General features: G+C 43.6%; 1 protein-coding gene across 3 annotated transcripts; it reads right to left on the reverse strand.

Moving 5' to 3' along the window:
- Nucleotides 1-2,318: 2,318 nt before the first annotated feature.
- LLGL2 (LLGL scribble cell polarity complex component 2) lies at nucleotides 2,319-27,263 on the reverse strand. 3 transcript variants are annotated; one of them, XM_062506574.1, is made up of 25 exons: nucleotides 27,189-27,263; nucleotides 20,914-21,011; nucleotides 19,823-19,904; nucleotides 18,444-18,559; nucleotides 17,725-17,883; nucleotides 16,837-16,999; nucleotides 16,532-16,664; nucleotides 15,678-15,732; nucleotides 15,346-15,500; nucleotides 11,779-11,996; nucleotides 11,225-11,292; nucleotides 10,095-10,248; nucleotides 9,892-9,996; nucleotides 8,813-9,105; nucleotides 8,402-8,555; nucleotides 7,981-8,131; nucleotides 7,183-7,299; nucleotides 6,512-6,678; nucleotides 5,589-5,853; nucleotides 4,739-4,892; nucleotides 4,181-4,218; nucleotides 3,649-3,696; nucleotides 3,083-3,125; nucleotides 2,794-2,848; nucleotides 2,319-2,372 (listed from the first exon to the last, which is right to left on the reverse strand). In XM_062506574.1, the coding sequence occupies exons 1-25, from the start codon at nucleotides 27,261-27,263 to the stop codon at nucleotides 2,319-2,321; spliced, it is 3,120 nt and encodes a 1,039-aa protein (XP_062362558.1). The 3 variants fall into 3 exon arrangements, with proteins under 3 accessions (XP_062362558.1, XP_062362555.1, XP_062362556.1); XM_062506571.1 differs by having other exon boundaries at nucleotides 2,794-2,851; XM_062506572.1 differs by having other exon boundaries at nucleotides 2,794-2,851; nucleotides 3,649-3,692; nucleotides 4,177-4,218.
- Between the last annotated feature and the right edge of the window lie 708 nt (nucleotides 27,264-27,971).

A 27,971-nucleotide genomic window follows, 5' to 3' on the forward strand; every position in this document is an offset into this window, starting at 1 on the left:
TATTCAATCCCACTTGTAGTCTGGCTTTTGCTTTGAGGAAAATAAAAAGCCTGGACTAATTTGGTTTTTTTACTGTTGGTTTTGAAACTAAATGCACTTTAGGGTATACAAAAAATGGTAGCATTTTTGTGACTGACTCACTCTTCCCGTGGACCTACTGGATTTTTCAAATTATGTGGGTGAAAACAGGGAGAAGATTTTTTTTTTTGCTTCTGCCCTTTCTGAGTAGGACTGTCGCATCCCAAGCCTGCCAACAAATAAATACTCAGAAAAGGCTTTAGAATCAGTCCATCTGTGAGGAGCAGAAAAAAGCAGCTGGGTGCACCAGGATGATGCACATGCACAGGGTCACACCAGCTCAGAAGCTGTTGATTAAACCATAATTTCCTGTAAATTTGCAGCATCAATGCCTGGCACAAGAGGTGGAAACAGCAGGACACGTCCCTGCCAGCTTCAGTCCTGCAGCAAGAGACAAGGAAATAATGAAGCAAACAGAAATAAGGAAGTGAAAACTACTTTGGAAATGGAAACTGAAAGAGAAGGCTCTCTAAAACCTCATTAGCAATAAAATAGGTCTCAAAGGAGGTATTAATACTTTTAGAAGGAAGGGTGCCTGAAGTACCAGCTGAGCAATTCCACAAGCATCTTTTGCTGCAGAATAGAATGTGCCATCCCAGTGCTGTAAGCAAGAAAGGATCCCTCAAGCCTTGCTTGGGAAGATCAAGACAGAGCCTGAAACAAGAGAGCTTCCAACGAGAGGTTTCCAAAGTGTGTCAAAGACAGAAACTCAGCACCATTCCAGTAGGATTTAGTTCTTCCTCACTGTCACAGTGCTACTAACAAGTTACAATAGAGAAATTCCAGAACACTTTGTTCTTTTTCTTAGCTGGAAAAAAAAGTGGTGTGAGGAGAGAAAAGAAGGAAATTTTAAAGAGGAGCAAACTTCTTTCTGCAGAGTTTCACCAGCTTCAATTTCAAATCCACTGGCAGACAGCACAGCAGCACTGCCAGATCAATCCTGCCTGCCTTCAGTGTTATCACTCACATTATTTCAGGACAAACCAGCAATGACCTTCCAGGAACCATAATCTGAACCATCCCCCATCCCATATGGATTGCAGGATGGTGACACAATCACTTTGCTTCTCCCACCCACCACTTTGCCTTGCCCCCAGGAGTGCTCTTTGCCCACCTCAGCTCAGAGGGAAGCTCCACCTTCTCCCAGGAATCTGTGGGCAATATAAAAGAAGCTGCTGAAGGACAGAATAGATATGAGAGGAGACAAGGATCATAAAAGGGAATTCAGAGTTTTATTAAAAAAAAAAAAGGCAACGTAGCGTTGAAACAAAAATCAAATCCAATTAGTTTTCCTCCAATTTGAATGGCTACAAAAATAGATTCTACCCAAATCCATAAAGCCAGTTAACAGTACCATAACAAACAAAACCCAAAATTACTCATTCAGATACCACATACAGCAGTCACAGGAATCTACCATATATTACTTAATGGTTTTTTTTCTTAAAGTAAATTTCTAAATGTTTCCGTTAAAACTGAAATACCCATAAGATTTTTTTAAAAAAGTACAAAAAATAATTGTTGGAGGTAACAGTGTGCGTTTATTAAAATCCTGCACCAAGGCAGTAAAACATTTATAATTTAAAACCCAGCCCAGTAGAAAAGAGAAATGTGCAAACATTTGAATGTTAGATGTACTCAGAGGCTTGTGGTGCATCAGACCTGGCATCCACTGCTGTCCTAAAGCAAGGCAGGCTCCAGCAGGAGAGGTCTCCAGGAGGCACTAAAGGGGAGGCAGAGGCAGAAGCACAGCACAGAAGCTGCAGCTCCCCCAGTTTGGCTGCTGGGAGCACTGGTGCCTTCTCCCCAGGGACGGTTTGCCCATCAGTAGTGTTATGGCACTCGATCCAATGCCAGGAAGTCCTCGATGAGTTCTGGTCAATCTGCTGGAGGAGGGAAGAATGCAAAAGCCATTTGAAAATAGCATTTGAAAGGTAATGAGACCTAATGAGTTGATACACTCAGATTTCTGCTGGGAGCTCTGCCTATCTCACCAGCTCACTTTGTGATAAGGTTAAGAGTCAGGAGCTCTCAAAGGATTTTTAGCTCTTCCTTTACCACTGGTGTAGCACATAAGGTGCTGAACAGTGATCACACACCACTCAGATTCCAACCGTGAAAATTCAGGTCAGAGTTCTGCACAAAGCATTTAATTAAGCTGAAGCTTATAAAGAAATTTCATTCCACTTTCTGCTTCCTTTCCCTACTTCAAGTATCTTTAGCTTCACCTACCTCCTCCATTACTTAGTCCATGTCCTAACGGACTTCTTGCCAAATTTCTTTCTGCATAGCTCCTGCAATGACACAAGCAGAGATTCCTTATTGCAATGCAGTCTCATCCCATCCACTCCCAGATGCCAACAGAAGACCAGGATGAGGTAGTGTCCAGAGGAAGTGCACAGAGCAGAGCATGTCAGGCAGTCACTGATCCTTCCACACCAGCAGTTACCAATCCCACCAAGCTTCCTGCATCCGTTGCAGACAGTAGTCCTTTGCCTACACTTGGTAGCCCCTGACCACTCTAGGGAGATGAGATAAAGCCCCGCAGCCGTGGTGGTAGCTCAGCTCTATTGTACAGACAGAATGGGAGCAGAGACACTGAACACATCCAAGGGACAGTGTCAAGCCAGGATTAAAACTCCAGAGTCCCATCCTTGACCAACTAAGCCCGTGTGGCCTGCCCTTAGATCAGTATGGGTTGACACAAATAGAAACCTGTATGCGAATACTCAGAGTCCTGTTCCTTGGGGATGTGGGAATGTGATCTCTCCTGCTTTTCGGAGAGAAAAAGAGACAAAGCATTATTCATAAAAATACATCAAGGGACAGCATGTGAAAGAGAACCTGCTTCTCATTATTGCCCTTTGGTAGTCTGTGGGATGCACACGTGACCAGATTCCAGCAGAAGGATCCCTGCCATCAAGTGGGCACCCCCCTGCTGTCACCTCAAGCTGCCCTCCCTGCCAGCCCCATCCAACAGGAAGAGAGGTTGGTTGATACTCACCCTCTGTCCCCCTCCAGAGTACTCTGGATCTCCTTCAGCACTTCTGGAAAGCAGAGGGTTAAAGCAGTGAGCCAAACCAGCAGGGATCTGCTTTCAGGCAGCTGCCTGACCACATTCTACCTCCCCCTGAACAGCCTCCAGAACCTGCCTCCCCCACAGCTCAGAGGTCACTCCTTAGATCATCACTGCCTCTTCAACCAGGTTTTTAGCAGGCAGGTTGGCACACAGGCCTGAAGCAGTCATTTGCCAGAGGAAATGTTGCCAATCCCTGTGTACCAGAGCCCCAAAAGAACTGTCTGTTCCAGCTGTCATCTCACACAAGTCCTACTAGAAATAAAGATCCTTCTCTTATCTCAGCAGGGAATGCAGCTCTGCAGAATAACCCCTGCCCAAGGGCATGGCTATCTGTCCAACCCCTCACTTCTAGGGATTGAAGAAAACCCAGCATTTCTACCAGTAATTACAGATCCCTTGGAACTGGAATCCACAAAATTCCCAACATATTTCTTCTTTTCCCACCCAGAAAGGCACCTTCCCTCCCAGCACCAAGATTGCATCTCACTCACTTTCGTCATTGAGTAAAGCATGTTCCATCAGCCTCCCAGACTTCCTTTCTAAAAAAGAGTAGGAAAAAAAGCTTTTACCTAACAACAGTTTCCCATTCTCCTAAAGTAAGTGCAGTTTTGGAGAAATGCACAATGAACAGGATTTCCCCCCCCACATTAAGTACATTTTGACTTTACTGAATGTTTTGCAACAAATCCTTAAAAGTCTCTCACACACTAAACTGTTTGTTTTTTTTTTCCCAGCAATACTAGTTTGCATAACAGAAGATCTAAAGTTCAGACCTTTCCTAAAGGAAAAACTCTGTTCTATTCTTTAAGGGAATCTTCCACATGCAACTTTCTTCAGAGCTATCAACTAAATACAGTCCAGGCAGGTCACAATGTTTCCCCAACATCCCTCCTTTATTTTTCCCTTTCTTAGGTAGAAAATACCAACTGTTGCAATAGAAAAGACATTTTGAGGTTTACACACAGTGTGTAAATATTTAGTACATTTATTTTTTATTCAGTACATTTATTTTTTTCCACTTACCATCTTCTCCACTGTCACCTGGGCTCTTTCCTGGTCCCCTAAAAATGGAAAGGAGGCAGCAGGTAATTACTGATGCTGAGGAACAGGGATGCAGAGAATTCCTGTGTGTTCTTGGCAGCTACAAGAGGCTCTGGTGAACATCAACTAAATGGTTTACTGAGTGTAGGAACATGCTGACGATGCAAAAGTCTGGAGGCACCACAGAACACTTCTAAACTATTGGAATAAAATCCCTCTAGGATCTCTGTGTCAGATCTACTCTTACTCGCTGATGTTCCAAGAGGAGAGAAGGAATGCTGGATTTGCCTTCACAGAGCTCAGCCTCAGCACTTGAAAACAAAACAAGCCAGGGCTTGCCCTAAATTTGTGACTCCAGCTTAGGGATACCAGTCCTAAAGCTTCCTGCTTTGTCCCATCAAATGTATCCAAGTAGGAACACCATCAGGGGGAAGGTTACATTTCCTGATGCCATGAATGTTAAATGTTGTTAAATTCAAAGGGGTTTTCTTTCCTCCCTACTGAGACATAGCCAGTGTGCAAGACTGTTACAGACATTACCTGGATTTCCTTGCAGCATTCTCTGTGCCAGACTTGTTGTGCACGTGGTTGTTGCTGGTCACTTCTGGCACCTCCACTATGCACCGGGGCTCCACCAACCATTTGGTGGAAAGGGAAAACCTCTCAAACTCCGAGGGTGAGATCAGATAGAAACCTGCAGGGGATTGGGAATTTAGGAGGGCCATTCTCAGCAAAGAGTTCCAGAAACAAAGGTGATCCCATGATCTATGACATGAACTGTGTTTGGCAGAAAAGGTTTGCTTTTCCTTCTATCTAAGCAAGGAGGGATCATTGAGAAAGATATTACCCCAGCTCCCCTCTGGTTAGCCTAGAGACTGCAATTTGAGGTTATGCTGACACATAATTCTGTTGTCCTGTGCTGACACTTGGGAAAAACAGCAGAGAAAGACACAAAAAATGAACTGGAAAGCAGCAATCCATCTTCAGCAGCCATAGGATGTTGGATCCCAGTTTAAGCAGTGTGAGTGCTGAGACACAGGCATGTGCAGGAGGCACAGTGGAATCATTTCCCAGAGCCTGCTGCTTAGAGACCTATTCCCCCCACACCAGACAAGAGGAGGGTGGCCAGGTGGAAGTTATCTAAGGGGCACATCCAAGCTGAAAACCAGTATTCACTCCTGTATTCATTAACAGTAATGGAATAAACTCACTCCTGCTTCTTCTAACTCATGTGTTCGTGCCTGTTGGCAGCTGGTACAGCCCAGAAACACACAATGAACACATTTCTGAAACAGTCTCACATGTGTACACAGCCAGCTGTAAAACACTAAGCTGCTTCCCACTGTCTCAAACACACAACAAGAGGTGATCTGGGACGAGCCCACCTCACCTTGGCCATATTTGGTGAAGACACAGGATGCAATGCCACTCACATCCTCCTTGCGGATGCAGGGGTAGCGGATCTGCAGCTTGAGGAAGGGCAGGGAGATGATCTGGATGTCTCCCAGGTTGGTCAGCACTGCCAGGTCGTTCTCACTGTAATCATCAGTCTTGCAGCTGCCAAAGTTGGCAACTGTCACCTTCCGTACCCTGCAGCCCTCCAGGGCTGTCAGCTTGAGCTTCAGCTTGGAGCTGACCTTGGGCAATGTGAAGACCTGTCACAGAAATGAGACACTGACACCTCTTCCTGCACAAACTCAGCAGCAGCTCCCCAGGACATCTGCTGCTCCCTCCCTGGATAATGTTTCCATTCACGGGGAATACACACAGGTGTAACCCGAGCCAACCCCCTGCTCGTGGCATGAGAAGGAAATCAGCCACAGGCAGTGTGAGAATTTCTTCCTGTTCTGACATCAATTTTACCCTTCAGCCTGTAAACACACTTCTCCCCCTATTTTTTCAAAATTCTTCCGTATTTGGCTACAAATTAATACAGAAGGAGAACAGGGTTTGAGTAAGTGTGCAAAACAAAAATCTTTTAAGCTACTTCATAAATATACCTACAAACTCCTGCTTCTGCACTAATGACAGAAAAGCTCTTATCCAAAAGCACAAACAGTCTTGTCCAAAGAGTATAATGTAATATAGATATAAAATTTCTATATTCAGCATGTGCAGCACTATGCTGAACACCCAGTTTACCAGCACACACGTGATTTATGGACTGTACCAAACAGAAGTGCTGTCCCAGGGCTGTTCAGGTACAGGAGAACAAGCACTCCCAAGAATTCTCTCCACTGAGCAGTGCCCACTGCTTTAGCAGATTTCATGCACAATTCATAGGCACTCCCTCCCTCAGTAGGTGACACTCACCTTAAATTGCTCTTCAGATACCACCAGCAGCTGGTGGCTGCCTTGCATATCAGGACTCTTGGAAAGGTCATGTGCTACTTCTAGAGGTTCTGGGAGGGGAGTGCTGCGTCCATCCAACACAAGTATCCCCACAACAGGAGCCCTGTGCATCAGCTGAATCTCTTTGGCTAGACAGGCAAGATAAGGAGAAAAAAACAAACAGAAAAAACAAACAAGAGTCTAGTCAGAAACACTGTTACAAAGTCATTCACATCCACTCAGTGCTGGAGACCTATGGTTATAGAAATGCTACCTAGAAAGTTTTGGTAGTTGAAGGGCATTAGGGCATTCTGAGTCCACTGGTCTGTGTTAAACAGAAACCATTGTTACATAAACACAACAGGCCCAGCTGTCAGAACAAGGGATGTGCAGTGAGGGCTGATGGCACACTTCAGCGACAGCTGACACAAATTCACACTTCTGAAGTGAGTAGGAAATGAGGCTGAGGCACATCAAGCAGTGCTGGAGCTCCAGTTCAGTTGCTGCAGTGAGCATTGCTTAGCTCAGACACTGCCACACTCGGCTCCAATCACTGCTAAACAGCACTAATAGAATGACCCTGCTTTTCTGGCCATAACTCCTGTGAGTGATGGCTCAAACCCAGAAGAACCCTGCTTTCACAAGGCACTTACCCTGCTCTGCCCTCACAGGCTCATCCATCCTCCTCTCAGCTGGAGGAATCCGTAAACAGAAAGCGTAGACTGTCCCTCCATTGGTGCCAGCCCACAAGGACGGGCAGTGCCGAGAGCCTGCAGTGACAAAAAAGCCCATGAGCAAGGCACCATCCATGACATAACAGATTTCCCTGGCTATATAAAACCTCCCTCTCTTTGCACCCTACATATCTTTATATTAGGGGACATCTGCCAGGCAAACTGCAAGTTCTTAAAATTCTTTTCCCAATACATGCACACCAGCAGCCCTTAGAAAGGGCATTGCACATGGACAAAGGCAAAAGTACCACCACATGAACCATCACAATTGCTGTGTCCAGTTTTCACATATTTATACTACAGATGAGCAGAGTAAATTTGTGCATGCTATCACTTTGGGCTCTGATACACAACCAGCCACCACCTTCACCAAAATTAAAAGGCTCTGCTGGAGACAGGGGTGAACCTCAGAGCAAAGAGAGAAAGAAAAGTTTATACTAAAAAGTTAGATGTCAATCCAGAACATTTGAAAATCATATATAAACACTTGATTCAAAGATGAATGGCCATTTGCCTTGGATTAGCCAGCAGCCAAGAATGGCTAAATTACAATTCTACATGACAACATATGCTCTTGTTCTATATTGGTTTTTAAGCACAGCACAAAGTAGGACACAGAAGGTGACAAATTTTTCCTGGCAGTAAATTCTAATACACTCCTTGGCAGGAGAAGTAAAAACCCATTTGGAAGAAGAGAGAGATGCTTTTCCTACTCACTGTCTCTCAGGAAGGTATCAGCAAAATACAAGGTTCGCACAAAGCCAGTGAAAGAATCTTCTGCTGAGCGCGCTTCGATCTTGCGCTGCACCGGAGCCAGTTCCATCTCCTGCAACGCATCCTGGTCAAACTTGGCATTTGCTTCTTGCACCTTCACAGGTGAGAAGACACTCAGTCAGGGATAGACACAGCAGGGAGAGAGAGGGAGTGTGGCAGGAATAGAAAGGCACAGCAGAATCACACCAGTGACCTTGTCCTCTGAACTGATCTCTAAAAACGTGCCTGCATCAGAAATTGCCATTTTCCCCTCATACCACTAGTTATCGATTTGATAGCAGGGCTGAGACCACCTCCTGCTCTAGGCAATCTCAGCAGGCTCCAAGCTGCAAACAGACAGACCCCAAAAAGGTGAACCCCTCACCTGTGAAGCATTCCCAGCAGCTCCTCGCCGCTTCCTACTGGACACGCGACTTCTTCTGATCCGCCGGAATGACTGACGGAGGGACTTCTTCAAGGATTTCACCCGAGACAGGGGACCTTCTAAGGCCAGCTGGTCACTGGGATGCAGTGTGCACCTGGAAGAGAGAGAAAGAAGCCACATGGTCACTTTCTACTGGGTGGTAATCACTCCCAGGTGTCCAACAGGATACACATAAATGTTGGAACAAATTTATATATTCTGGAAGATCTTCAAGGGGCGAGAAAAAAGAAGCAGTTCTTGCTACAGTGACAGCTCTTGAGAAATCACTTATCACACCTTGCTTTGTCAGTAATACCAGGCTATCATTTACATAAGGATTACCACAGACCTCCCTGGAAAGATGACACTTACTTGACAAAGACCAGTCGCTTCTGCTGATGGTCAAAAAGCCCAAACCCATGACTGGTACCAAAGGCCACAAGTTTCCACTCCGAGTGCAGGGCCAAAGAGGTGACCACAGCTGGTGGCTGACATTGCACAAGGACAAATGGCTGAAAACCAGCTTCAAACCGAACAGGTCCATCTCGAGTTTTTAACTTCTCGTGACCTTTCCATCGATAGCCCTCTTGGTCCTGCAGGAGATCTGCTTCAGCATGGTCCACCACGTGCTCTGCATCCTCATCATTCAGTTCCATCACCAGCACCTGAAAGGAAGAGAACAACTTTGCTGCAGCTTTTGCTGTGCAGGCAGATCTCCAAGCTGCTAAGATGCTAAACTACAGCACCTCTCAGGACAGATAAATAACAGCAGATAATTTCTGAAACACCAACTGCAGAAAGCAGAAAATCCCGGAATGGTTTGGGTTGGAAGGCAAAGATCCTTAAAGATCACCTACTTCTAACCCCTGCCATACACAGGGAAACTTTTCTGGTCAGAGCTGCATCCAACCTGGCCTTAAACACTTCCAGGGATGGGACATCCACAACTTCTCCAGGCAACCCGTTACAGTGCCCACCACCCTCACAGCAAAGAAGTTCTTCCTATCTAATATGTAATCAAAACCTACTCTCCTTCAGTTTGAAGCTACTCCCCTTGTTCTGTCACTCCAGGACCTTGTAAGTAGTTTCTATCATGTTTCTTCTAGGCTCTTTTCAGGTACCAGAAGGCTGAATTTAGGTGACCCCAAACCTTCCCTTCTCCAGGCTGAACAATCCCAATTCCCTCAGCCTTCCCTCACAGCAGAGTTGTTCCATCTCTCTAATCAACTTGGTGGCCTCCTCTGGACTCACTCCACCAGCTCCATGTGCTTCCTGTTCTGGCTGCAGTGCTCCAGGTGGGGCTTCACCAGAGCAGAGACCCATGAAGCATTTCCAGAAAACAGATCCATTTACCATGAGAGAAATGAGCATTTCAAAATTTAGCAGATCCCCAGATTACACTGAAACTGCACTGAAAACAATGTTTATGTTGACTGTTCATATTCCAATACCTGTCCTGCTGTACCAGCTACAGCCAAGTATCCACTGTATTTACACAAGTAGATCTTCTGGATCCCAAGTCTTGGATCATCGCTGTAAGGATCGAAAGTACCAACCTAAGGCAAGAGAACAGAGAGGGGCTGGTCTTTAACAGGGGCAGGAATCAGAACTGCCCAGGTTTTCAGGAAGTTTGTACAAGCAGCAGCTCTCTTACCTTGCGGAGCGGAGGCCATTCATCCTCCCCCAGGGTGTTCATGTTGTCATTGGGATCAGCATCTGTCAGGAACACTCTCACTGTGCTCAGCTTATAAAGGAGGTGCAAGCAGACACCAGAGGCATCCCAAAACCTCACTGTGCCATCCTCATGCCTGGGGGGGCAGGATACAGGAGCACACATCACAGACAGCATGTGGAGAGTGAAACACAGAAGAAAGGCATGTGGAGGGTAAAACAGAGGGGGAAATACAGAACCAAAAAAACAAACCACAAAGAGAAAGATTTTTGGCTTCTTGTGTGTTTTTGCGGTCTTTGGTTTTGTTTTAGGTTGTTGGGTTTCTTTAATCCAGCTGTTCTTGGTGATCTGACACCATTACACTAATTTAATATTACGCCAAAAAAGACATGGAAAAGGCAAAAAGTTTAGCATATGGAAGGAAAAACTCATCCAGGCAAAAATACTGTCACTACAAGTGAAGGGAAAAATAACGTTTTAAAAAAAAAAAAAAGCTTTACTATTAGTTCTCCAGGTGAAAATTTGTAAGAGTCTTCCAACACAAGGGTAGGAGCATCTAACATGCTCCATCAAGAATGAAATCTCAGGAACAGCCCTGGAAATTCTCAAAAGTACTTTGAAAAAAAAATGGTACATTTTTATACAATGAGACAATCTCTTGGTAGCTACTTCCACCATTTAGCTAGATCTGTTCATGCTGATCAAAGCAGACAGCAGTCCTATTTTAAGATTCAGAGTGTAAGGTAGAGGGAAAAATGCTCCAAAACATGAAAGATTAAGCTCCACTTTTACACTGCTGCCTTTGAACCAGGCTGGATTAGTGCCTGCACTCCTACACATGTTGGGAGTAGGGGGAATGGATAACACAACAAAACTACAGATCAGCCACTTTCTGGGTTATCTGTGGACATCATGACCCATTTGCTCGGAAGTAGCAAAATAATTTTGCTTTACAAAGCCAGCAGCACAGCTTTGAGAAGCTGCAATGTAAAGCTGAAATCTCTGCCCTAAAAGATCATAAGACTTCAAATCCACAGGAAAACCTCAGTCAGTCAAAAAAGGGGAACTGGAACTGGGAAGGGCTCCCTGATGGCTCTCAGGTCAGTACCTACCCCGTGAGCAGCAAGTCCCTCTGCGGAGGATCTGGAGCGATGTTGGTGCCACCATCAATCGGCCACGGCTACAAATACAGCAAGAGAAGTGTGACTGCCCAGGCAGTGACAGTGTGGAGAGAATATAAAGCCAGTAGGAGGGCATGAACTCCAGTGCAAGTGGCAGTGAAACAGTCCATGCTGTCAGCTTTTGTTTGGATTAGATGTTCCCATTCTGACACCAACTGTGCATTTTAGAAGGCATTCTACACATTTCCTCAAGAAGCTTCATGCTTATACATGAGAACTTTGTCACCACCAACAGCTGGGAACACTCAGACTTCTCCTCTGGCTTGTCAAAGCTTAAAAAAATACCACATTTTAATTCCTCAGTCTAAGTGTACTGGTGGTGCTTTAGGAAAAAGCCTATCTCGACCCTGTTAAGAGGCAGGACAGCGAGTAGTGGGGCTGAACCCTCTGCAGATCATCAGCAACACAGACCACCCACACCCTGGGCAGTCACACTGACCTAAACACACGGGGGGGACGCACAGGGGAGGACACAGCTGCCATACCATACTGGAGTAGTGAACGTTCTGCTTGCTCCCAGCACTGATAATCCGCTCCCAGAGCTTCAGTGGGATGTTGGAGACGTGGTGAGAGCAGGTGATGGCTGAGCAGTGCAGGGAGGCCAGGTATGGGGGATGCACTGCTGGCCAGCCTGCACTTTTCAAGTCTATGACCACGAGCTCCTCTTCTGCCAGTGCCACCAGGGCAGAGGGGTCATCAAACTCTGCAGAAACAACATTCATTGAGGCTGACAAAACTGACTGCCCAAGGTGACTGCAAACAAGCTTCCTGTAAAGCTGCTTTGAAAACTGTCATCACATAGCTCCACATCAACATTTTTGATGCACAAAAACTTCAAATACTTCTGTGTTAACTGGGCATATTGAGTATTGAGCCTACTGAAGACACAGATTTACTGCAAATTTGTGTTTCTTTATATCACTCCTGGGACTGTGACAGTACAGTCCATTTTAATACATTCCACTGCAGAGTAAAAAATTTGTTAACAATGACTAAATAACACAAAGTTCATATTTACTACTGTAACAGCCAGAAGACTTTACCTGCAGCTAATTAACAGCATTGGGTAGAAACATGCATACCAGCAGTGACCCATTTAGTGCTGTGTTAGGACCACAGTCCATCCAAGCTAAGCTGCTTAAACATGCTAATGCCTTGGGTTCTGCAGAATGCTTCTCTCCTTGAACTGACAAGTATTTACAATTCAGCTCTTTTACTTTTCATCTTTTCTTCTCATATGTTTTGACACATCCTCTAGACTTTCCTTTAAAAGATGTGTACATCACCTAATAATTCTTATGCGTGTTAGGAACAACTACAAAGGAAATATGTTAATGTAACTTGACTGGTGACATCTGACACAAACAAGAACTTTAATTTCTGGTTACAATGGAAAATCTTGAGTGAAAAAATCTTTAGTCTACAAGGACATTATTGCAGCAAGGCTCCCAAGACAGCCACAGCAGCAAACTGATGGGGAAACCAAAACCACAGACAAGTTCACAGCAGTGACAATTAACACAGCTACAGAAATCAGAGTGAATATAAAGCTGGATGGGGTTGATAAAACAGTGAGCCATTAACAAACTACCAAACTCAGCTTTTCCCTGACCTTCCCTCCTAAACTGTACTTCTACTTCCCTCCTTTGCTTGGTTCATTACCTGGTACACACTTGCAAGAAGGCACATACCAGCACTGTTCACTCAGCAAAATTAAATTCAAGTAATTAGTACTTGGCATCAATAGTTTCACCTCTGACTAGGCCCAGCCACAACATATCACTAATTAGCTCCGTTTCTTCATGAAAAAAAAAATGTTTTCAATTCAGTTTTACTTTGCTTTCCTAGGTACCATCATTTGCAGGTGCCCACAGGACTTCATAGTAAAACAAATAATGCCATTCCTGTACTGTAACAGCCCTGCAGTTTGCTGTTGCCAACATTAACCAAAAGCGCTCTGTTTTAACAATGCTTTTCCCTGCAAAAACACACACCTGAGCACATTTCTTATGGCAAGAATCTATTTTAAGTTGCTGAAGTAACAGGCACAGTAGAATTTGTCAGAACTGCCATACACTCGCCCACCCCATTTAAAAATATAAAACAAAACCAAAACACACCCCCCCCCAAAAAAAAAAACAAACAAAAAACCCAATACTAACAACACAAAAAAAATTAAAAATAAAAAAAAAAAAAGGAAGGGCTGGCCTTTTTAAAAACTGTTTCCACAGCATATTCAGGGTAATGGAAAGTCACCAGCTACAACCATGCTGCAATGCATCAGCTTTGTGCTTACTAATTTAAGTGGCTTTGGTATACAATTAATACCTTGGTATTGCCATTGCAGGGAAGACTGCTTAAGGGCAAACAAGGCAAGCTAGGTGGATCCACTAAGCTTAGGCAATCAGCCACAAGGAAGCTTGTCAACCACAGAAACCTAATTTTATTGTAAAAAACTTCCTCATCTGAGTGCAACAGTTTCAATTTCCTGTAGCAGCTCCTGTCTGAACCCATCAGCAGTGGTGCTAACTGGATCATTCAATTCTTGGGAAGTAGAAATACAAAGCCTGTTTGTTCAGTTATTTCATCCTAAAGGATTTCTAATCATATGCAGAACCTGAACTCTAAACAGTACAACTCTGACCTAAAAAACTCAGATTTCTTTCATCTTTAAGACTTTTGTTCCATCATCCAGAATCTCCGCTCTGACAATTTCACAGAAAGTAAAAGGGTGTCCTTTGTTAACACCACAAGGTATTGAACTCGAGGTACAAAACAGCACCTCAAGTTTATCAGCACTGTGAGCTTGAAGGTTTAGACCTGTAGGTTCTGCACACTTGGAAGATGCTTATAAAGTGCTGTACAGGGAAAATCAGTATCACATACAGGCACTTCTGCTCAGTTACACTGCATTTCTCTGCTCTTTTTTCAGTGACCTGAGAGGCTCTGTTAAGATCTAGGAAGAGAGGCAAGAGGGAATCCAAAAGCTGTTTCTTTCTGCCTCTTCTCCCAGGACATTCCTCCCATGGATCCATGCTCTGCTTCCCAGAACAGGCCAAAGGGATCCAGCCTGCACCGACAGACTCCGATGTGGAGTCTGGTGGCTGTCACCACCCTTCCTGGCAGGACACAGGACAAATTGGTTTGGAAACCAGTCTAGCAGGTACATCAGAGACTAGAAAGCCTGAGAAGATGCAGTAACAGAAGATTTACTTACAAGCTCCTAAACAATTTGCAGTTTAGTCTGATCCAGCTTCCAACACTGCACCTTTTTGGAGCTTGAAATAGCATTTTATACCCAGTTACTCCAAGTTAGCCAGAAGCAGGAACTACACCAGCACTAAACAAAGAGTGCTTGGGGAAAATCCTTTAAAGTTTAATGAAAAGGAAGAATGTACAGTTACTGCAGAAGTAAGGGCAAGAAAACTCTTCAACAGAAGCAAGAATCTGACAAGCTCTACTCAATTCCAGGAATGAGAACTATTCAGTTTACATTCATATTCACAAGCAATAAGGATATTAAGCTCTTCATATACTGACCCTTTGTACTATGTCACCCTTTGCTGATTTATTACCCAGAGCTCCAGACACAAATCCAGGTACTAATTAAAAGAAGCAGTGTCTCAGTGGGAGTAAATTCCGGTTTTAATTATTAGCCTCCTTTGAAGTGCTATTTCCAAACAACAATATTCAGATTCTCATTTCATGACCTGGTTATACCCAATGTCCAGCTTAAACAGATATAAGCCTAAGAGATCTCTTCTCATTAACAGAGTAGCCTAATTTTTCTGAGGAATGTATGGCATTTGTAACTAACCCTTTATTTACACCAGTATTTTACATTTCACTTTTAAATGGGAATCTTTCACAGCTGGACTCGATCTTAAAGGTCTTTGCCAAATGAAATGATTCAGTGATTCTCTGCTGAAGTCTCAGAAACTCCCCAAACAACTGACCTCTTTATCACATTTCATATGCTATTTATACCAGGCAGATTCCCACACACGTACACAGCTACCCTAATTCCTCAGTAATGCCCTTCCACCACATACCTGCAGCAGGATCTGAACTGAAGATTATAAAGAAGTCAATAATTCGTGAGGTAAAGTCAAAGGCTGTTTGCTGGCTGCCATGGATAACAGAGATACTGTGGCGGTCCCCATAGCTAGCCCGGGGCATTCCTCCTTGGAATATTATGTAAGGAAGCCTTAAGAGAAAGAAAGAGTTAAAGTGGTCTGTGCTGAAGTGAGGAGCAAGAAAAATTTTATAGAAATGTCAAAGAAAGTTTGACAACAAGTTGTTATAACGTTCCTCTAAAGGGTTCATATGGCATTGCACACTACCCTTCAAATAGGGGAATTGAAGGGACACACCACAAACTCACCCATTTTTTGTTGTCTGCCAGTAGATCTTTGAGATGGCCTTGCAAGGAAAAGGACCTGAGAAAACAAAGTTATTTGCTACAATTCAAGAAGTGCATCTTTACATCACAAGTTGCTGATTGCTTCAGCCAGGTCACCTCACCCTCCACCCCAAGGGGAGCCACTGAAATTAGTAGGAGCCAGCACAGCCTCCCCAGACCAAGCCACATCAGACAAGTCTTCTGGGACACACTGACCACAGAACTCTGCAGCAAAACACAGCTCAGGCTCAGGGGAAGTTCTAAACCATGCTGCTGATGGCTAGCCACTCCCTCAAACTTCCAGGGAGTGAAGTGCTGCTGGAGGAGCTGATTAACTAGGAAGGACTGCTAAAATCACAGTCATTCCTGACACTAATATAAAGTGATAGAGCTTCAGAAGCTTCTCTGCACTCAAAAAGTGACATCATCCCCATTTCATGGTTTCCAGCAAATCAGAAGCTTCATTTAATCACTGCTCAGGTTGACAAAAAATACACTCAGCTCACTGTTAATTACACAGGATCCAAGCAACTCCTGCTGAACAGGACACCAGCTGAAAGAAAAAAGTGAATCACCAACACCCTGCTTCATAAGGGGCACTAATATTGTCAAGACTTGCTCTCCATGTTCAGGACAGACTTCAAAAATGCAAAGGAGTTTCAAATCCAAGAGAAAACCTGGTCTGAAATCCCTCAGGACAGTTCACAAGTTATTCAAGAAACACCTCTGCATTTTGCCATTAAATACCAGGGAGAACTGTGACTTGAATATCCTACACAAGCTCAGAATTAGTTTGAGTTTGGACAATTACACAACATTAAACCTCACTTACTGACCATAAGGCACAGTGTTTTCCAGAGGCTCTGGCTGCCTGTTGTCACTGGATACTGGCCACTGGGTGTAACTTCCATCATAGTGACAACTAATGAATTTACTGCCATCCCTCTGCCAGTAAAGGTTCTCCAGTTGCTGAAAAAAAAGCCATACAAATGACTGCTCTCCAGAGAGCTCTCTCCCCCAAACAACCCATTCTTACTAAAAAAAGCAGCTTTGTCAGGCTCTTCCTGCACCTGATTTGCCTTCAGAGTGTCAGTGAGAGCCCTTCCTGCCCTGCTGAACTGAGTCTGGATTGAATCAATACCTGGCTGCCCAGGAAATGATGTGTTGCTTTGTTGTTCTGCAGGTCCCAGAGGACAATCAAGCCCCTGCTGTATCCAATTAGGATCTGGTCAGGATTCTTAGGATGCTCCTGAAGTGCTTCCACCAGTTCAAAGGATCGCCTGTTGCAGTTATCTTCTGGTATCCTGCAGGAGCAGAAGAGAAAACCAAGAGAAGCTAATTCCAGGTACGATCTGAAAGGACTGTAATAAAAAGTGTAAGAAAGAGAAATTAAGCTACAAAGTTGAAACAATTAATTACAATCTTCCCACAAATCCTTCAAGTAGCAGAAATATCGTATGGGAGATGTCACACCAGGCCAACAACAGGGACATGGACCCAGTCCTGTTTTCTTCAAGGAAAGGCCAAGGTTTACAATGAATTCCAGGACTGGAACCCAGGACTGTAAAGACAGTTTGAACCACTCACCCTATTCTCTTATACAACAAAGGTAAGATGGAAATGTCAGTAGGAGATGTGAAGTAGGACAGTTTTCAGCAGCACTCAGCAGAGTGATAAAAACCCCATTTGATCTAAGCAGCATCAGATGTTCAGCCAATGGTTGAAAAAATACAGCCAAACAAAATACATATTTTTTTTTTCCAAAACTAAACACAAGGGCTAGGGCACAAGGTTTGCAGATTCACCCCAAGTGAAAACATGCTGTACCCTCCACAGTGATAACATCAGACTGGACCAGTACAGAAACTGTTACTTAACACACACCAGGACTAAAAGTTACTTTCATGAGAGTGAGGCAGATATGGACAATGCTTAACACAACAGTGTGGCCCCAGTACATAATCTGGGGTGACATTTTAACAAAGGATGTGTCTGGTAATGGGATTCCACCTCTTGTTTGCTCACTCACCGCTGCAGCACGGCCTCAGGGGTGATGGTCCTGTCCTCCAGCACTCGAAGTGAGGGCAGCTCCACCACGAAGATGTTGCCACTCTCTGTGCCGAGGTACAGCACCTCCCTTGAGGAATGTGGAAGCACAGCTGTTACCTGGGTGGCACTTGGTGGAGAGCTGGGGATGCAAAGAGACTCTTGTTACTGAATTTGGGAGAGTTAACAACATAACAGGGACATTTATCAGTGTCATTTGTTCTGGAGGCATATTTTTTGTTAAGAAGGAAAACATTAACCTTAAGACAAATTATGTCAGTAATTTGACAAGTGCATGGACAAAGAACCAGACATCTTATTTTTACAGAACCCCCTCTAAGTGTTCCTAAAAATAGCTCACCTAAAACTGGCAAGATCAAGTGAAACTAAAAGCACAATAGCATTTCAAAGTCTGACTTAAGGCATGGTTAAATTTACCTAATCTTAAGATTAATAATTCCCATATTCACAGCAGTGAATGCACAATATTTTAAAAGCTGTCACCCTTTGCACTGGTTGAGCACTTTTAAAAGCTGGTCTCCCATGCCCTAGCCAGCTCCTGGTTGGTTTCTATGGATGCCCTTACAATGGATTCAGAGGAGTGGCAGGCTGCAAGAACTGGACAGGCTCTAGCTTAAACAATAGCAGAATTTTCTGGCTTGCTTATCCCCAGACCAGCTCCAAGCCCCTGCTGTGCCTCACCCAGGTGGCCCTCTGAGGGTGAAACGATGCTCTTCCTGCAGCTCAGATGCTCCTCCATGCTGCTTCAGGCTCCAGAGGTGCAAGCTGTTATCATCCAGCAATGTCACCAGCTGGCACTGCAAAATCACACAACTTGCTTTTTTCAGAATGCCAGTGTTAAATATAACACAGTAAACTTAGCAGTAGAGTTGCTGCTGTTCATAATTCCCTGCTAAAACAGGACTGGGGAGCTGTTTCAGTTTTTCATGGCAGTGGACAAACACTGCAGCAATGGGATTTGGGGGATGGAGGGAGACACGAAGTAGCCTAGAGGCTAAAAACCCTGTTATAAAGGCACATGTTATCACTGAGGGGGATGACAAGGATTTAGGCTCCTGAAAGAAGATCAGGCAGTGCTGTAAAGCCTGGCCATGCAGCTGCAGGCTGTATCTCACCTCCTCCAGGCTCAGCACAGGTTTGCTGAACACACCCCAGCTTTGGGTGGGGCTGATACACTGCTGCACCACACTCCTCACATTCTTCGTGTCCAACCTCATTCTGGAGGGTTGTGTCAGAACCCTTTTATGAGCCCAGCCCTGCTGGCTGGATGTTCAAATTGAAGCATTTTACCTGCTGCAGCCACACCTGGTGCAACACTCCCCATGGGAGTTTCAGTTTATACCATTAGTTAAGCAAACAGACACCCAAAACCACCTCAAGAATTAAATACCTCTCATAAAGAGGCCACTTGTGCTACACTGGGGGCATCAGGCAGCAAAGTCTGTGACCAAGACACCAGTCTGACAGTCAAGGGAAAGGGAAAGTGGTCAGACAGCCACCAGACATATGGAAAATTCTGCTTTCCTATTTTTAGAGTGTGGCAATAACTGCTCAGCAATCCCCAGGAGCAAGATTCAATACCCCCAAACACAAAGGCAACAAACTTAACAGCAGATGAGGTTAGACGTGCTGTTCTGATCTCCTGAAAGTAATTAAATCAACTCAGCAGCAGCTCCTGTTCGATCTGCTGTGCAGAGGAAAGACCACCCAGTACTACTAAAAAAACAGGGGCTGCAAAAGGAAAAGGAAATTCTTGCTTCTGCAGCAGATTGCCTGAACTATCAGGGCCTTATTACCATTCCCAGGATGTTGCTGGAGATAAATGACTAACAGTTATGAACAATAAAGCTACTCTTTAGTTTAAAGCTTCTCTTTTAGTTTTACTGAGCATCTCCACAGCAACAAGCGCTGCTGAGAGCACAAAATACACTGGGATAAACATTCCCAACCAAGCAGCACTTGAATACACTTGGTAATAGGAGCCCAGATCCCTGGAATAAAACCAACACCTGTTTGGGAGAGATCTACTTATGTCACAGAGGTACTGAAAATGCACTTACCTGATCAGGTATAAAGTGAATCTGCATTACAGTGTTGTTTTCTTCATGTAAACCCATGAACTCCACCCCAGGAGCACCATATCTGATGAGTTTGTTGAGGATCTACAGTATTCAAAGTGACCCACAGCTACAATTAATTGAGAAGAAGCTTGCTAACAAGCAAGATGAAGAGAGATTAGTTTGAAACCACATTTTACTGTCGGTGAGCTGGACTGCAAAGAATCAATGCAAATCTACTTTTGATTTTACATGTTTGTTAAATTTGCAGATTGTGCTCACTGTGGAGAACAGGGAAGTTCACTTCTTCCTTCAGTATATTCAGAAGAGGTGCCTGGACCCTGTTTTTTTCTCAAGGATGTTCAGTGGTTTCCCAGACACTACAATCCTGCTTAACTAATTTGTAACCAGGAGACAGATGGCTACTGCCTGCATGTGGAGCCCAGCCTCTGAGCACAAACAACACCAGCAATGAATGATTAAGCTGGCAGAGACAGCACCAACTTTTCCTTTCTGGGCTGGGTGACATGCCTGTTTTACAGCTCATCTAACTGGTCTCTGCCATAAGAATCATTTCACACACACACAAAAAAACCAGACTGGACGTCATTAGCTAAAAAAAAAATAAATAAATTACCACCTTCAGTGTTTAGGTTTTTAATTCCTGGATGGTCAAAAACTCAGGAAGTAGAAGGCATTTCTGACTTCAGCTTTAACCTTTGAAACAGAATTGCTTTAGGAAAAAAAAAAAAGAATAAAAAGGAACCCTGCCCCAAATATTTAAACAACCCTGGAATTTACAACGTGAAGGATTGCTAAACTTAGGCCAGATCTAGTCTGACCTTCCGCATAGCAAGAGCAGAGTCTTGTTTAATATCTGCATCAGCTCAGCTTCTGTTGGAGCTGTAGCTCAGCTCTTGGAAAGATAATCCCACCCTGATCAGACCAAAATCACTCCAAGCCCTGGCAAACTTTCAATGTTCCAGTAACCCTTGCTTGCAAATTCATACTTAAATTAACTTCTGAAGTGTCTTCAAAGCTGTACTAATTCTGCTGAGGTTAGAGAACTCTCACCCAAAGTGTTTAAAGGATACAATTTGATGGCTCCTGATCGTGTCCCAATGGCCATGAGATGGAGAAATGGGCTGTAGCCCAGGGCACTGGGCTGGTGGGGAAATCCATGTTCCACAGTCTAGGGGAGAGAAGGAAAAATCATGATCAGTGGCTTGTTTCATGGGCATTGTTGGGCAGAAAGTCAACATAGCATGGCACTCTGAAACACAGCACTTAATGGCACATTATCTGCTCAAAGGTGTTCAAATCTTTTTGATTTCCTGAACGACAGCCTAACGACGAACGTATGCCAAGAATCCCTGGCTCCACAGCCAGGATATCCAGAAGTGAAATGAACAGAAATGAAAGAGAAATATTCTGAAAACAGTAGCCTGAGCAGTTCTTGATGTTAAGATTATAAATAACTCTGCATAAGCACAGCTTAGTCAGTCAATACAACACATTCCATCACTCCACATCAGCTGCACTTCTGTAAACCAACTGCTCAGCACAATTGCAAAGTCTGCCACAAATACTGTGAGCTGGAAGATCAGCTTTATCTGACAAATTCCACACAGGTCAGCCTTCCTGACCTCTTTTTGGTGACTGACATGAAGAAATGGTGCAAAGTAATGCAGAGCTAGGAGTGAACACCAGTGCTCATCAAGGAAACAAAGCAGATTTCCTGTGAGCAGTCAGGAAAGCTAATGTAATCCATATCCATTTTCCAGGGGCAACACGAGGAACACTGAAATTTAATGAGAGCAGGAGCCTGCTAGGCCACCTCAGAGTAACTCAAAGACATTTGGGACTAAAAAGATGTCACTGTCACAGGGAGCAGTTTTGCCTGGCCTTGGTGTCTTCCCTAAAGTACAATTTACAGCTGCTCCAGGAGGAAGATTTGGAGTGTTTGCACACACCACACTGAGCACGCCTGATGCATTTACACACCAGGGAATAATATCCTGCCATGCTTACAGGATGTCACCAAGCTGCTTGGAAAACAGCTCAGTGAGGTTTTCAGAAGTGCTAATGCACAGCTCTTATTCTGGTCTAGGCAAAACCAGTATGTACCAACACACAGCCAGGTAAAGAGGGCTGGTGTGCCCACAGATTAATAGGGATGATTAACAGGGATGCTTCCTGGAAAAAGCTGACCCTTACAGGCCAAACTTTTGGAAAGTACCTTCTTCTAAGGCAAGCTGGCCAGCTGCAGAAGAGGAATCCATTACACTCGTTCTTGGGAAAAAATAAAAAAGCAGAGAACTATCCATCTACGGCACGTGCACCTCACTCCCATCCTCATTTCCATCGTGTCTGGAGCAAAGTTACCACATCACTTAAATTTTATGCTTTATTCAGTCTAAAAGTAACACCTGGACTTTATTTCCTGCATAGTGATTTCCCAACTTAATCCCTTGCACGAGAATCAAATGGAGCCGGTTTCATTTCCGTGGTCGGGCATAGCCCGAGGTGCCCCAGCTGCTGCAAAGCACTTTAATGTCCTGCTCAAAGACACAGCACAGGAGGATCCAGCTGACTCCAGAGTCTGCCAGTTTGCTTCAGTATTACCCATTTGATCACAGTTCCTAAACTACAAGAAAAGACCTCCCTCCTCTAAATGCTGGGTAGCCCAGCCTGAGGTTCTCTTAAGGGAAGATGAGCCTCTTTAGAAGATAAAACAGAAAATATTGGAGCATTTCCCAATTTTCTGCTTGCCAACTCATTATGCTTGCTCATTAGGGAAAAAGAGTGGATAGTAATTTTTTTACTTTTTATAGCTAGTAAGCCAAGATTAGTACTACAAGCTCCAAGACCACTGAGTTTACTTCCTTTTTTGACAGCTTAATCTCCAGCCTTAGCTACTGATATTCTAAGAAGGTATTTTAAGTGTTAAGTTTGCAGTATTAAAAACAAATTTTTGTCTTTTTGTCAGTCTTTTTACCATCACCCCTGAAGCTGCTGCTAACCAACCTCTGCATAGCTACACATATAAAACTTCCTGGAGAAGGCTGTATGAAATCAGGAATTTATCAATGGACTCAGAATTGAAACAGAGCAGTTTCCTAATCCAGCAAGGGCAAAGAAGAATTTCTCTGCACTGTGATAGCTACTGAGGCAACACAGAAAAGCTTCCTAATTGTCAAAGTTGTGGGAGTATAAAGCTATGGTGCGAATTCTGGGAAGAACATCCAAGGCAACATTATCTCAACAACAAATCAGACATTTAAATGAATCAGGTGTAGCATGGGCAATAAACACCATTCCACTCTCACCCAAAACAAAGTGAGGAACTTGTTAGGGAGACACCAGTGTAACTCCCCTGATAGTTTCAGTTTCAACTTGTTCACAGTCACTGCACTGTCATGTTATCAGCACAACCAGGTGCAATTTTCAGTGACACATCAATTAGAAACTGCGATTATTCTAAGATTTCATCCAGCCCAGATGATAAAGCTTTAGCCACAACTCTCAGAAAACCATGACTTAAACAATACTGCAGTGCCTGTTAGGAAGCTGTCAACACCAGCCTTAATACTGGCCTAATTATAACTTGGGTTTGATGTGTTAATTTGTAAACACATTAGACAAGTCAATAGAAGCTTTAATTTTCAAGTATGAGACCTATGAACTTCACAACCAGGTGTGTATGATTCAGTAATAATAATAGGAGGGTGATTTTTTTTCCTCCAGGTTTTCATTCAACCAAAAATTTGAAGTACCCCCCCATCCCACAGACAAATTTACAAAAGAAAAGTATCAGTAACAACCACAGTGTGCTACACAGCTGCTCACAGAGAGCAGTAAATGTACTAAAGGTTTCTGGTAGCTCTGAATCTTCAACCAAGATGCCCATAAAGATGCAACAAAGGTAATTCTCTCTTATGTCATTTGTTTCCAGGCTGGACAATAAAGGCTTCAGGGTGACTTCTGGGTTGCATTTGACACCATCAGGGCCAGGCATTCACATTTACTGTCCTGATTACCCAGATCTTTTCCCTGTACTTATTTGCACCCAGTTGTTAAATCACATCAAGCCAGCTTTGGGCTGCCCTCCTTTCTTCCCCTGGGCAGCTTTCATCAGCCAATCCTTTCACCTGCCCAGCAGGTAAACGCAGCAAGGGGGAGACAGGGGAGCAGGAGGCAGCAGAGGTTACAATGGAGCCTTTCAGCAGAGCTGAAATAAGAAACTGGAGTGCACACAATGTGCCCTCTTTCTCAAAAGGGCCTTTGTTTCTATGGGGAAAGGTAGGAGCTTTTTTTTTTTTTTTACTCTCCACAGATTTGTCAGACTCAAGCAAGCCTGGTGTCAGCAGCACTGACAGAAATGCTTCATGTCACTCATATTTACTGCAGGAAAAATGTGGCCAAACTGAATAGTTGCTCCCAGCCCACGTTAAAGCTGTGCTGATGAAATTCATCTCTGTTTTTCTCCTTCCACTTGTCTCTGCTTTCCTCTCAGATTGTTTTATGACAGAGCAGAGATAAACCCAACCACAGGCAATCCAAGCCCTGTCCTTTTGTTAATTCATCTTTTGAAGAAACAATGAAACCTGTATGTGCTAACTCCACTTTGCTTAGACACTAATTCAGATTTCAAGAAAGCTCTCCATCACACCCATCAGCAAAGGGGCAGGAAGGCTGAAAACAGGGGAAAAAACATGAAGCCATAAATTAAATGCAATGCTCCCAGTTGGGTAACATTCAGCTGTAAGACAGGCTAGTTCACCTGTGTGTTACCCATCATCTAGTCTGACAATGCCAGTCTGAACATGTTTCTTCTACAGGGCTTGGACTGAGCCAAAGGCATCCAAATACTACTTCCAAAAGCAGAATAAACTCGAAGTAGACTGCCAAGTCCACATACCTTATCCTTCATTCTATCCACTGAGCTAAAAACAGATCCTTGCAACAGGTACACACAAGTATGGGAAGTTCTTACTCACACAGAGAAATAGATACACAAAACTAAGTGACAAGCAAAATTTGGGAAGGTGTTTTTTGAAACAAACACAACTTTGAAAACAGTTTGAAGCACTAGTCCAGTCATCAATCAGTCCTTTAAAATCATCTGGACCACTTCTTATGCAAAACAGAAATTCAAGAGAAGCATTAAGAAGATCACAGCCTATTTATACCTGACAGAGTAAACAAAAACAAAAATCCACCACCACCACCACCAATTAAATAGCCTTTTTAAATTGAAGTCCATACTAGGCCAGCGTGGTCAAATACATTCCACTATACTAACACTAAGTCTGTGTGCATCATGCATTTGTATTCAACTTCAGTGTAAAATGAGGGCAGGAATCCTCAGCACCTTTAAGGTACAGACCTTGCCTTTAGTCATGGCATCACACACTGAAGAGGTGCAAATCCACCATGCAATTTCTCTGATCAGCAACTTTACAGGCCCACAAAGTATTTCCCAAGCAGGTTCTTAACCAGAAGTCTTTCAAAGACCTCAAATAACAAGTGTTTTAAAAAAAAAAACAACCTGTTAATGTGCTTGCTCTAATAGCACATTAGACCAGGACAGCTTTGGCACACAAAGCACTATGATTCTTGGCTTCTTGAAGCCACAACATTCAACAGCTCAAAATTAAGGTCCGACTTTCCCAGATTTTCTCAGTCTACCTAGCTGTGAGTAGATGTTTATTGGATGAAAGGATAGAAGCTTTCAAATGACCCATTATCTCTGGAAATACTCGAAAGGGAGACACAAGACTTGAGAAAGAAAAACCCCTCACTTCTACACAAGAAAAAAAGTAGAGTGCAAAAGATTCTGGTATAATGCTCATTCTCTTCTGATTTTTATTAGGAAAGAACAAGTTACTGTGGCTTAAAGGTGCAAATGCATTTTACAAGGCCTTTAATTACCAAGCAGTTAATAAGAGTAAACCATTATGAAGTGTCCAAAGTACTTGTCTCCCTAGAAACAAGACGTCATTTTTACCTTCAGGACTGAATCAAATGGAGTCACAAATCCTGATGTCAGCTTCTAATGTATTTGGAAGTTTCCCTCTGCTGTAAAAGTTAGCTCTTTCAACCCTGTTTTGCATTATCCAAATTAGTATGTCTCTGGCAAGTAAAGCTTAGCCAAACATAAGAGAAAGGCATATTCAAGGAAGAGCCATCCCTAAAATAGCAAAGTTTTTCCAAGGTATATATAATTTTAAATGCTTATAAGCAACTCTGGCCCATCCCTGGGACGTCTTTTCTGAAGCTGACACTGTATTTAGCCAGATGCAAAGAACTCAAACCTGATCTGCATTCCCTGATTTTTCTACTGCATTTGCACTAGGATTTCCTGGTGGTAGGAGGCAGAAAACAGACCCAAAGCACTCTTGAGCTCCTTTGTCTCCCCAGTGGCAGGAAGGTATGCATGGAATTGGTGCTGCTTAGTACCAATTACATTAAATCATTTATCTCAAATATCCACAGTTCCACTTCAAGTATCCATCTACACTACAATTCCAATGAATCAAGAAGGTTATTTCCTAGGCTGATTTCATTTATCCATTACACTTTTCAGCAAAATTCCACTTAAACCTTGGAAACACAAAAACCTACAAATATATTTCTGCTCCCCAAAGAAAGGGTAAGTAGCCATTAGCCTAGCCATGATTTAATACTAGGCATTTTCAAAGATAAAAGCACTATGCTCCTGGCCAGAGCTCAAAAGAAAAATGCCCAGAGTGTAGGATAGATAGCACAGCCATTGCCATTTCTTCTTCACAGAGGGAAGGAAAAAACCTTGAAACAGATTCAGACTAAGATAATAGTAAATTCATTATTAATGGCCATTGTGCTGCCTAGGTGCTAACACAGCCATTTAAATGCACATTTAAAAGCAGGGGTACACTTGTAAATCCAAAGTATATTTAGGGACAAAGAACTCTGGCTACAGCTGTGTAACAAGCTGTGGCTTATGTGCATCTTTCGAAAAATGTTTATTTTCCTTACAAGGACTACCTATAACAGAAACAGTCTCAACACATAGCAGGACAAGTGACAGACCACTCAGAGGATAGAAAAACTGCTGTGAAGACTCTTCTTTCAGCAAGTGCCACTCAACAGCATCACAATATCCTTCCTTATAAAAAAGGACAGGCAGAATTGAGAACATGCCCAGGAGCTTAAAGGAAACTACTCAGGCACATCGGGGCAGAAAAGGACAGAACTGAAAAAAGAATCAACCAGCACCTCTCCTAAATTTAACTTTTCCACCCACACTCAAGTAGTTTATCCCTCCTTTTGCAGGATGCAGTGGCTTAGGACAGATTTGCCTTGAAGTCTGAGGAAAGCCCCATACCTTGTTAAACTGGAAAAGGTCACGTTTGAGCCTCTCTCGCACTGGATCGTGTCCGGGTCTTAAGAACCTTCTCATCTTCTTTGCTGTAGTATCTCGGCAACAAAAATCCTAACAAAATAGAAAAGAAAAGCCTATATAAACAAAAGAAGCCTGAGCAGAAAGCAGGAAGAAGTAGGTTATTTATTTTAGTTTAGCAGGTAACAAATCAGCCAGAGCAGACTGAGACAACATCACTATCGAGTGACTAAAACCTGATACCAGTCTAGCACAGCTCTCTGGTGCAGCACTTCACAATTCCATTTTCACATTGATAAAGCAAATTAGTACAGATAAAACAAGAGGAGTATAAAAAGCGTTTTGCTCTTTTGCAGTCCCCTTGAGTTGACCTTATCCAAAGAAAAGGCAAAACTGCAAGATTTGCATAAACATTCAGACAAACCCAACCTAAAAGCCAACTCCCAGGCTCAGGCATTATTGACTAGCATCAGTTTTCACCCCAGGTAACCCTCCAGCTATTGTGCCAAAGAGAGAAAGAATCCCATTTTCAGGTCTCTCCTGGGCATGGCAGAAAGGGAGCTGTGGTGCCTGCAGGGGAGCTGCATTAATTATTAACTTGTTTTTGTAAAATATCAACTCCCTGCTCCAGATGGGGGAAGGGGAAGGGAATTTCGCACCTGCAATTCGCCATGCAGCTGAAACACAAAGCAGCAAGTCCCAGTGCCTGGTCTCTCACAGCAACAGGAGGATCCAAGCAGGACAAATCAGACCTGATCCAAGCCAGCA

The sequence above is a fragment of the Cinclus cinclus genome, chromosome 20, assembly GCF_963662255.1.
Source record: "Cinclus cinclus chromosome 20, bCinCin1.1, whole genome shotgun sequence".
In the NCBI taxonomy this organism is placed as follows: Eukaryota; Metazoa; Chordata; class Aves; order Passeriformes; family Cinclidae; genus Cinclus; species Cinclus cinclus.

Coding starts and splice junctions, on each gene's coding strand:
- LLGL2 (XM_062506571.1), bottom strand. CDS start 27,263: ATGAGAAGGTTCTTAAGACCCGGACACGATCCAGTGCGAGAGAGGCTC. Junction 11,997..15,345: donor CAGTTCAGATCCTGCTGCAG/GTATGTGGTGGA, acceptor TTGTTTCTGCAG/AGTTTGATGACCCCTCTGCC. Junction 8,556..8,812: donor AAGCGACTGGTCTTTGTCAA/GTAAGTGTCATC, acceptor TCTCTCTTCCAG/GTGCACACTGCATCCCAGTG.